This window comes from Cricetulus griseus, chromosome 3 (assembly GCF_003668045.3).
Source record: "Cricetulus griseus strain 17A/GY chromosome 3, alternate assembly CriGri-PICRH-1.0, whole genome shotgun sequence".
Lineage (NCBI taxonomy): Eukaryota > Metazoa > Chordata > Mammalia > Rodentia > Cricetidae > Cricetulus > Cricetulus griseus.
In genome coordinates this window covers 164,253,662-164,264,747 of record NC_048596.1, presented here as the reverse complement: position 1 = coordinate 164,264,747, position 11,086 = coordinate 164,253,662, and the positions used below count along the sequence as shown (strand labels likewise).

At 49.3% G+C, this 11,086-nt stretch overlaps 1 protein-coding gene across 1 annotated transcript; it reads left to right on the top strand.

The window, feature by feature from the left end:
* The first annotated feature begins 697 nt into the window (after positions 1-697).
* Positions 698-8,927, top strand: Snx20 (sorting nexin 20). The gene is made up of 4 exons (XM_027405537.2): positions 698-815; positions 4,607-4,745; positions 6,115-6,266; positions 7,446-8,927. The coding sequence occupies exons 2-4, from the start codon at positions 4,619-4,621 to the stop codon at positions 8,112-8,114; spliced, it is 948 nt and encodes a 315-aa protein (XP_027261338.1). The 5' UTR covers positions 698-815; positions 4,607-4,618; the 3' UTR covers positions 8,115-8,927.
* Positions 8,928-11,086: the final 2,159 nt, after the last annotated feature.

Genomic DNA, 11,086 nt, shown 5'->3' with positions numbered 1-11,086 from the left:
CTCAGCAACACACACACACATGCACACACACACTAAAGAACAGGCTCTGTGTCCCACCAGTCAGTGTTCCAAACCTCAGTTCCCCTGTCTGTCAATAGAACATGAAGGTCCCCATTATGCCTAGCTCACAGCTAGGACAATAACTACTTAAAGGATGTATCCCCCAGTCCTTGTGTTAGACTGTGATCCCAACAACATGGGCTTGGGAGGTGTGGCCTTCTGAGGGGCAACTTCATGAGGGATTCATGTCATAACTGTGAAACTGGGATATATAAGGTAAGGCTCCCTCTTGCCTATCCACCTTCTGCCATGTCATGTCCCAGGTGGCAGGAGAGCCCTCACCAGACACTGCCACTGTGCTCTTAGATGTCCCAGACTCAGAACATTGAGCTAAACAAACTTTTGTGTGGATTTTTTCAGTCTGTGGTTTTCTGTCATTGCTCCAGGAAAGGACTAAAATAAAGAACTGTGGGATCCACTCTCCAAATGCCAGAGATTGTTCAGGTGTCTAAAAGGTAGCAAGCTGCTGAAGGTTGCTAAGAAGTGAGGTCAAACTGCACTCCTGTGGGTGGCCTTGTACCACATGGCCTGCCCAATGCACTGCAAACATTTGTCTATGGGATTCCATGTACATTTTTCAGCAGCCAATAAGCTGGGGCCTCAGAAGCAAATCACTCAGCCTATTTCCTGTTTTCAAACAGGGAACTCAGCAGAGCAGCAGACACTCAACAGTCTTTTTGGACCTTACAACAGAGATCGGAGTGGGGCATGCGACTCTCCTGGACCTCTGAACCCACAAAGCCTGAAGATCCCAGGTCAGTTAGTGTTTGTTCTCAAGCTCAGCTGGCTTCTGTCCACCAAGACTCAGTGGCCTCCTTGAGAGACCCTTTGGGAACAGAGAGGGGAGGGACAGAGCGAGAGCGACCTAGGCTGGTGAGAGCCTCTACCTGTAGGGCTGTCCTTAGAAACTGGGGTGTGGGACCAAACTGGGCAAACCCCCTTCACCCTCTAGTCCTTGTTCCTTTTGAAATGCCTGGCACCATTCCTGTTCCTGGGAACAGGTCTAGACTTGTGTTTCTCAAAGAGTGAAACAACAGAGTACAGAACCCAGAGCCAGCCTACCCCAAGGCTGTTAGAGTATTGTGAGGTAGACAGCCTGCTTTTTTTTTCTTTTTTTCTTTTTTTTTTCTTTTGAGCCCCAGCACTTCCTCTCCCCATGCCAAAGGGGATTCTGATGCACACGCACGTTTGAGAGTACTTCCTGCAATGGGGCTTCATGAGGCTTCATGGTGCTCACCTTTCCTGGCAGGGCAAGTGGGGGTGCCTCAAATGACACTCCAATGAGACCTGGGAAAGCTGCCCAAGAAAGAAAGGGACTTAGAATAAAACTTGATTGCCACTCCTGGCATTCCCTTCCTTCTTCTCTTTGAAGGGGTGCCTCTCAATTCTTCTGTCTTTCTGGAAAGAGCAAGGGTTTTTATTACATTCTACTAGATGCTCATCTCCTCTGCAACCCTCAAGAAAGGTGGCCTAGGACCTGTGTACCCAGAAGGAGGAGTGAAAGAGCAGGAGCCCTAGAAGTGGGGCACAAGGTACCCAGAAGATGGGAGAGTGGTTGCCATGCACAGGATCTGGGGTGGGGTAGGAGGCACATTTCTGAGGGCTTCTGAGGCCCAGTGGAAGAAGTTCCCTTCTTCTGTCCTGGCACCAGATGCCCAAATCAGGAAACAAGATTTGGAAAGGCCTGGATCACTGAGGCCAGTTCCACATGCCACCATTAATTTCACAGACAAAATGACAGAGGAAGAGTACAGTGTGCCCACAGAAAACACTAAGTCCCCGTTAGATAAGTCAGGTGTGGTGACACACACTTGTAATCCCAGCACTCGGGAGGCAGAGACAGGAAGGTTATGAGTTCCAAGCAGCTTGGGCTAAATAGTGTGGCAACTGTCTCCAAAAACTTCCATTAAATATGACAGCATGTGAACCACCTGCCATCTAAATTTTGCTTTAGCACATAGCACAGTGGTTCCCAACCTGTGGGTTTCATATTCTGTATATCAGATGTTTACTTTATAATTCATAACAATAGCAAAATTACAGTTATGAAGTAGCAATGAAATAATTTTATGGTTGGGGTTCCCCCAACATGAGAAACTGTATTAAGGGTGGCAACATTATGAAGGCTGAGAACCTGAGGACCCATCCCATCACCACCTAACAGTTGGGAAAAGGCTTGTAGCCACCCTTCCCAGAGGGATAGGGGAAATGGAAAACAGAAGATAGGAAATAACTTGCCCAGAGGCTATAGTCAGTGGGATGGAGGCTGCGTCTCCAAACACCTCCACAGAGCTGAGAGGTTGACAAGGGTCACAATCTATTGAGTAACCAACCATTTACAGTGCTGGGTCAGTGCTCTCAGTTTGCCCACTATAACTGTGAGGCTGGATGAAGGGTTCCTGAAGTCACTTATTAGACCAGTGCTTAGAAGTCACCCAGAAAACAGCTCAAGGTTGCTTCCATCTGCCATATCAAGAACAGCCCCCTGAGGCATAGGCTCAAGGCCCAATAGCCTCCCCATGGCCAACTCAAAGTCCTGAGAGGGGATGATGTTATCATTGCACCCCCTTTGAGTTCCTGTATATGGTGGTTAATCTTGCCAACTCAACTGGATTTATAATACCCTGGGAGCCAAGGGAAGTATTCCTCTGGGTGTGTCTGTGCAGGGTTTCCACAGGTGACTAAGTAAAGGGGAAGACCCACCCTGAATGTGGGTAGCATTATCCCAAAGGCTAGAAGGAAAAGAGGGACGTGTGGTTCAATGAGATGGCTTAGCAGGCAAGGGCGTTTGCTAAGCCTGATGACCTGAGTTTGAGCCCCATAACCCATGTGGTAGGAGAGAACCACTCCTGCAAGCTGTCATATAACCTACATACTCTTCATGAGCTGTGGGGAATGCACAGGCATGAACACACACACACACACACACACACACACACCACAACACACACGCACGCACGCACAGGCACACATACATACAAGTACACACATACATACACATTTAAAAAACCAAGAAGAAAGTGGGGAAAGCCTCTATTAATATAAACATACACACATACATACACATTTAAAAAACCAAGAAGAAAGTGGGGAAAGCCTCTATTAATATAAACATAGTCTCTCCCCGTTTGTCTTCCTCTCTCTCCCTCCCCCTCTTCTCTGCTTCCTGATCACCTGGAGATGAGCTGCTGTGCTCTGTCTGTGCCCTCTCTACCATGATGAGGTAAAACCTAAAACTGAGCATAATAAAACATTCTCCTGTCAGTTGTCTCTGTCAGGTGTTATCAGTGATGAAAAGAAAACATAACACATATGCCTAGAAGGCCATTTGTTCATCTGAGAGGATGTTTTTGTTTCTCTTCTAATTTGCAGCTATCTGTAAAAAGCGTACACTTCTAGAGTTGTTTCATTACTATTTCTCAAACACCTAACACATATCAGATCCTAGTAACAGAAGGACTGTGCAGTCCCTGGTGTGTGAAGGTCCCTGAGTTCAAACTCTATGGGGTAGGCCTAGCTTAATCCTCATACCAGCCTGTGATGATATTGTACCCATTTTAAAGGACCTTGGGACATAGAGAAGCTAGGTGGCCTGACAGCTACCAAGTCATCCATTCCCTTATGTGCACAGACTGGACACTAGAAGTCTGCTGGACTGCTGCTTGCCTCCTGTCCACTTCTGTAAGAGCAAAGATCCTGTAGTCAGCCAACTTGGGCTCCTGTCCCAGCTCACACCTCAGCCCTTGCTGTTAGGCTGCCCTGAATCTCAGTGCCTCACCATAAAGTGAGAATATAGACAGTTCCTGGAAAAGAAGGTAATCATATTGAGAACATGTAAAGACAAATTCAGTTTCTCTGTCTTGAGGGCAGTTCCACCTTGCTCCTTTGTACACTCACCAACCACAAGACCTTGGCCTAGACCTGCTTCCTTATCTGTTATTTGGCACAAATGGCAAAGTTTGGTGGGTGTTCTATTAAAAAGAAATGGTGAGCCAGGCAGTGATGGTGCACGCCTTTAATCCTAGCACTCAGGGGCAGTGGTAGATGGATGTGTGAGTTCCAAGCCAGTCTGCTCTACAGAGTGAGTTCCAGGACTGCCAGGACTACACAGAGAAACTCTGTCTCAAAAAAAAAACAAAGTATGAAGAACCAGATGAGATGAACAAGGCATATTAAACATTTGCTTAGGTAGATAGATGTGGGGGGGGCTGCACTGTAATTTAAAACTGGGTAGTGGGACATTCATTTGGACCAGCCAGCATCTTCCTCCAAGGCAATCCCCAAAGTTATTACTGTCACTATATGCTATTCCATGTGAAATCCAGAGTAACTATATATACTTCACAGATAACAACCCTAACTCTGTCCATCATAGGGGAAGGCAAGGTTTGATCTGGCTGGGTGGGCAGCAGAGGACCAAGCAAGGTGATCTTTGTCATTCCTCAATGCCTGCCAGCACAGATTACAACCAGAATCCCAGGTACCCCAAGATCCTGCAGGAGCACCAACATGAGTTGGCTGTCACTATTCTCTCTTGCACCTCTAGAAGCCTTGGAGGATGGCAAGTCTGGAGCATCCTGGGAGCCCTGGTTGGACAGGACCCATAAACCAAAGCACACCAAGGACCAGGCAAGAAGCATTGCCCTCAGGCCCAGACCTCCCATGTCCAGGAGCAGAACACTTAGGTAAACTTGAGGGCTTGGGGTTCAGCGAGGGGGTAGAAGTTAGTTCAAAGACATCTGAAGCTCTTCAGTGGCTACACTAAGGTAGCTGGGCAGCTGACTGGGGTCACCCCTAAGACAAGGATTTGGTGCAGGCTCTTTACATGGGAGCTGATCCTCAGAGGCAGAGCAGGGATTGGGAATAAGAGCGGCATCCTGTATAGGGGTGGGGGTCACATGACTGTGGTAGGTGACTGGGACTCAGCCTGGATGGGGGTCCATGGGAAAGTGTGAAGAACATAACTAACTGTGCAACCAAGGGACAGAGAAGTCAGAGATTGTCCACCATCCCTTCCTGCAAATGCTGAAGAGACACCCGAACATGTTGCTATGGTCCTAGAGAGGCCCCAGGGCCCTGAGTCAAGGGGCTTCCCTTAAGAATCCAATAGCATGTTCCAGAACAGTGGTTGCCAGTGGGTCCTAGCCTGGCACCGGCAATACTCAAAATAGTGCCATCTCCTGGACTAATCTCTCTTTACACCAGTTCAAGGGGATCTGCAGAAGCCTGACATGTGCCAGGCATGGAAAGTAAAACTGATCACTCTCCTGGCCTTCAAGCTCAGTAGAGACACATTAGTGAAAACTAATTAGAAGTGCCACAAGAAGGCTACCGGAACTAAATGGGAGGCATTTTCTCCAGTATCAAGGGGTGGGGGTGGGGTAACATTTAACTCACATAGTACAAGACAAGGATTTCCCAGGCCTGTGCCTCTTGCAATAAATGCACAATTATTTATGCAATAGTTTTGGAGGAAGCTACACAGATTCTCAGATGGGTGTGGGGCTCAAGTGAGGCTTAAGAAACACCATTGAAAGCTGAGTGGTGGTGGTGCACGCCTTTAATCCCAGCATGTGGGAGACAGAGGTTGAGGCAGACAGATGGATCTCTGTGAGTTTGAGACCAGCCTGATCTACAGGGTTCCATGACAGTCAGGGCTACACAGAGAAACCCTTTCTCAAAACAAAACAACAACAACAAAATACAAAACACTGTTGGTTTCCAGGCAAGGAAACAGGAGAACTGAATTCAAAGCAGAGTGACAGGTACACCCTGAAAGTGTTAGTACAGTAAGAGCCACCCCAGTTTAGGCTGAAACATGACCTCCTCAGGGCTTCCTCCAGCACACTGATGTGCACTAATGGGCCCCTGGCTCCCTGGAGCCAATGCTGTAGGGAGTACAGAAACATGGATGGGTCCCTGTTTGCCAGGTTACAAAATGGTCCAACAGTGAGGGTTGTTGGGAGGAAGGGTGTGCTCTTCCAGAACTCTAATCACCCATCCCAAGCAGACCCAGTCATCTCTCCAGACTCTTTAAAGACACTGTCCTTCCAGAAACCCTGGACAGCCCCAGCTCCAACTCCAGCATGACCACGAGGGAGCTACAGGAACACTGGCAGAAGGAGAAGAGCCGCTGGCGACATGTCAAACTGCTCTTTGAGATTGCCTCAGCCCGCATTGAGGAGAGGAGAGTCTCCAAGTTTGTGGTAAGCAGAGCTTAGATGTGATGGAGGCCCTGTCAGTCACCTCTTACATGCTCCTGGGAAGGTCTTGGGAGACCTCAACTTTCCACCCAGGACATGACACACTAACTCCCGGTATTCCAAGAAATGAAGGTTTCATGATGCTACATACAGGGTCCCATGGAGATTAGAAATGTGTGAGTCATGTTTCTGATCCCATAATCCCAGATACCGGTTGTCTGCATCCCATCTCCACTGATTCTGCAATATCATCCAAACTACTTGCTTCATTTTAATTTGAATTGCTTTTAAAAAACACTATATTTCAGTGAAAGATAAGTTTCCCATGGCATTAAGAAAAACCAATTACAAAAGTAAACACAAAAGAAAGCTGAACTCTTATTAAATTCTAGCAGCTAGTCATAGCTGTGGAAAGCATCCTGCTGGGAGCTGCCATCTTTGTGAGACTGGGATATCAGCCTCTTCTAGGAAGATAGAAGAGTAGCACCAACCCCAGTCATTCCGGCCTCACTGGGACCAGGGCATCTTGCCACTCGTCCTACTGGGTCCGGTACAGTTACAGTAGCCACCAGTGCATGCTAGGCACAGCTCTCTCTCTCTCTCTCTCTCTCTCTCTCTCTCTCTCTCTCTCTCTCTCTCTCTCTCTCTCCCTCTCCCTCTCATCAGTGAGTTCACTCACTTAATTAATCTTCATGAAGAAAACAGGAACGAACCCCATCCTCGAGCTAGGGAAACTGAAGCTCAAAGAGACTAAATTGCCAACCTAAGACCAATGTGCCTAAATGTGTTAGACCTGAAACAAATGCCCAGGGGTTCCACACGCGTACTCCCAATTCCAGCCCATGCTTCCCAATTCAGAATGGAGCCCTGTGTTTTAAAGATAAAAAGCCAAGAGATACCCGGCTTCACCAGCAAGTCCCTGTGCTCTTTTTCTTCCAAGATGCTTCTAAGCACTGTTATTCTAGGGCCAACATTTGCCACAACAACAGGGGAGGCACAAGAGTATGGTGAGGGGGAGGTGGTGTGAAGATCCTCAAAGTTTGTTACATGCATACGCGAAAGTGGTAGAGGGCCCACTGGATGGTTCAGCCAGTAAAAGCACTTGCTGCCCAGCCCGACCACCTCAGTTCGATACCCAGAACCCAGCGTGCATTCGGGGTGTCCTCTCCCTTCTGCCTGCAGATGTATCAGGTCGTGGTCATCCAGACTGGGAGCTTTGACAGCGACAAGGCGGTGGTGGAACGGCGCTACTCGGACTTCGAAAGGCTGCAGAAGGCCCTCCTGAAGCGCTTCGGGCCGGAGCTGGAGGACGTGGCCTTCCCGCGGAAACGCCTCACAGGGAACCTGTCCGCGGAGACCATCTGCGAGCGCCGCCTGGAGCTGCGGGACTACCTGCGGCTGCTGTACGCCGTGCGCGCGGTGCGCCGCTCGCGCGAGTTCGCCGACTTCCTGACGCGGCCGGAGCTGAGCGAGGCCTTCGGCTGCCTGCGCGCTGGCCAGTACGCACGCGCGCTCGACGTGCTGGGCCGCGTGGTGCCACTGCAGGAGAAGCTGACGGCGCACTGCCCGAGTGCCACCGTGCCCGCGCTCTGCGCCATGCTCGTGTGCCTGCGCGACCTGGAGCGGCCGGAGGAGGCCTTCGCCGTGGGCGAGCGCGCGCTGCAACGCCTGCGGGCCCGCGAGAGCCACCGCTACTACGCGCCGCTGCTGGACGCCATGGTGCGCTTGGCCTATGCGCTGGGCAAGGACTTCGCGTCCTTGCAGAGCAGGCTGGATGACAGCCAGCTCCGGAGACCCACGCACAGGGGCTTCACCCTGAAGGAGCTCACGGTGCGAGAGTATCTGTCCTGAGCCGTCCTGGCAGGTTCCCTGGCAAACAGGCTGGACAGAGACCTGAGTCACCATCGCTGGGTGGCGGGCTGCTTGGGGCCATCGCGGGTGGGTTTTGCTCAGCAGCTTTGGACAAGCCCCTCTGCGAAGGAGAGGGGCTCCTGCGACCCCCTAGAAGAGCCATCTTGTGCCCCTTGGGTGTAAGGTTCTCTGAACCCTGAACCCACAAGCTTAGCTGTCAAAACTTTGCAGGTACTATGGACCTTGGCATCTCGGAATAGGGATTCTTTGCCTACCACAAAGAAGGAGTTCAAGGCCAGCCTGGACAATGTAGTGAGACTGTCTCAAAATAAAGAGCTCTGAGAATGTAGCTCAATGGCAGAATGCTTGCCAAGCATATGAGACGCCTTTGATTCAATCTCTAATACTAAAATAAAAAAAAGTGCCTGTTTTTGTAAGCAGTCAGGGGAGAAATTTGCAGGCTCATCATGCACAAATGTGCAATGCACTTCCTCAAAGCTGCCCTCTCCCGCTGATCTCCCCATTGCTCCTATTTCCTCAGCATCAGTTGCGGTAGTTTCCACCCATTAGCCCAGAGTCCTAGCTCCCTCCATTAGTGTCACCCACTCAGTGCTCAAGGGAAACCTGTCCTCCAGCCTACCCCAGGGTGGCAACTGTATGATTCTTTGAAGGGCAAAAAGATGTTGTGGACTTAGGTGTGGTAGTTCAAGTAGGGAGGCTGAGGCAGGAGAATCACAAGTTTAAGACCAATCTAGGCTAAAAAGAAAAGTGAGTCTCAAAAAAAGAGACTCAAAAAAGAGACTCAAAAAAAGAAAGAGGGGGGCAGGGAGGAAGGGAGGGAGGGAAGGAGGGAGGGAGGGAAGAGAAAAAAATATTGGTTCAGAAAGCCACACAAGTCCAAGACCCTGTGGTGTTTGCAAATGAAGTTGCCAGTAGGGATGTCCAGCCACATTGCCCAGGGGTGCCTTAGCTTCCTCGGGATCTGTACACACAGAGAAGGAAGTGGAATGAGATAAGGGATGGGCTTTGGGGAAGTAAAGGAATCCTTAACAGCCCCCCCTTTGAGAGTCAGTGCCCATGGAACCTCTCTGATAGCTTGGGGTGCTCTTGATGAAGCCTACTCTCAGGAGAAGACAAACTCGAACTTCATTGTGAAAGGGGAGCTGCACTAATGATCCAAGCTGATGGGACAGTTTGGTTTGGAGACTTAACCAGCTGCAGAATTTAGAGTGAGTGAACCAAGAGACCAAGGCACCACTGGTCCTGTGCTGATCTATCTGGTGTAGGAAGAGTTAGGTCTTCCAAGGAAGGCATTCATGAAACTGCACCCAAATCATGATCAACAGCGACCCCTTGTGGCAACTACCATAATGGTCCCATGAAGGTCTTCAGAAGGAAGCAGACAGAAAGCCTTCCAGGAAGAACTTGCAAGTGGGAAATACTGGGCTCCTTGAAAAGCAGATCTTATGGAAAATTAAAGCACCAGTGACAAAGCTGTGTCTGTTGTGGTGATTTGTAAGCTATTTCAAGTCTAAAATATACTCAGTAAAATACAACCAACAAAACAGTGCTATGTAGAGAGCTAAATAGAAAATTCAAGGAAAAAAAGCTGAGTAACCAAAGAACTGGATTCACACTGTAAGACTCAACACTGGTTGAGTCAAAACTTTTGCCATGATTTGAATGCCCTCACTTTGAACTCTAATTGTGAAATACTAAGAGGGCAGAAACTGAAGAGGTGGTGTACACCTGTAATCCCGGCCCCCAGGAGGCCAAGCCCGAGGCCGGAACTGGAGGATGCTGTGTTCCGGGGATGGGATGTTTATTGAGTTCCAGGCCAGCCTGGGGTGCATGTCTAAATAAAGAAGGGGGTGGAAACATATCTAAATATGGTGTCTAGAGCGGGCACCCAAAGGAAGAAATGGGTACCAGACCAGAGCATGAGGACAGACCCCCGCAATTGCACTGGTGACCTTGTCAGAGGGGTCTACCTGCTCTGTCTTTCCCTGTGACTCCCTGCACAGCCTTGGGACTCTGCAGAGTCCCACCATTTAGAAGTCATAATCAGAAACAGCCCCTTGACTTTGGACCTCCAGAACTAAGAGCTAAACAAGCCTCTGTTCTTTATCAATCATGCTGTCCATGGTATCTGGGTATTGAACAGAAAATGGGCCAAGACTCATACACACTCTGCCCTGCAACTGGGGACAATGATAACACGACTGAGGTGGGAAACCTCTGGGAATTTGAACTTCAAACTAGCACTCACCCACACCTCAGGGCTGGCTAACCATAGTTTGGTCCAAAATAGCTCAAGCAGGGAGGCTGGGCTCAAGTGCTCTCTGGAAGAGGTATCTTTGGTCCAGTAAAGGCGATAAAGAGAATCTTATGCAAAGAGTGTTCGGCAATTAAATGTGCATCTCAGAACTATGACTGGGCCATGTGTGTGGGCGGTATGAGTAAATGGATTGGATGCATGATGTGACAGTGTAGAGTGATATGCAGTGTGCACACTAGAATAGCTGCAGCGGCATGTAGAGGAGTTCCCCTCAGCGCCCCAGAAGAAGGAGCAGTCTCACACAGCGGGCAGGGAAGGACTTGTCCTGTTTACCTGAGAAAGGCGAAAGCCACTGCAGGATCCCTGCTCACCTCTTTCTAATGGTGCCCTATGCTGCCCTCCTGTTTCGTGAACTTTTCATTTGGACAAATTTGAATCAACATCTGTCACACCAGATGGTGCTTTGGTGAAAGAACAAAGTTTGATCCTACAAAAATTCAATTTGGTGTGTGTGTGTGTGTGTGTGTGAGAGAGAGAGAGAGAGAGAGAGAGAGAGAGAGAGAGAGAGAGAGAGAGAGAGAGACTCCAAAGCAGTGGCACCACAGAAAAGCCTTGGTCCGGCAGAGATGAAGACTTCCCCACAGCTACATAGACAGAATCCCCCTCCACTTAACCTACCACAGTCTATAAGCTC

Excerpts from the sequence above, each read along its gene's own strand:
- Snx20 (XM_027405537.2), top strand. The coding sequence starts at position 4,619 with ATGGCAAGTCTGGAGCATCCTGGGAGCCCTGGTTGGACAGGACCCATA. Across the intron at positions 4,746-6,114 it reads TCCAGGAGCAGAACACTTAG|AAACCCTGGACAGCCCCAGC; the intron begins GTAAACTTGAGG and ends CTGTCCTTCCAG. Across the intron at positions 6,267-7,445 it reads GGAGAGTCTCCAAGTTTGTG|ATGTATCAGGTCGTGGTCAT; the intron begins GTAAGCAGAGCT and ends TTCTGCCTGCAG.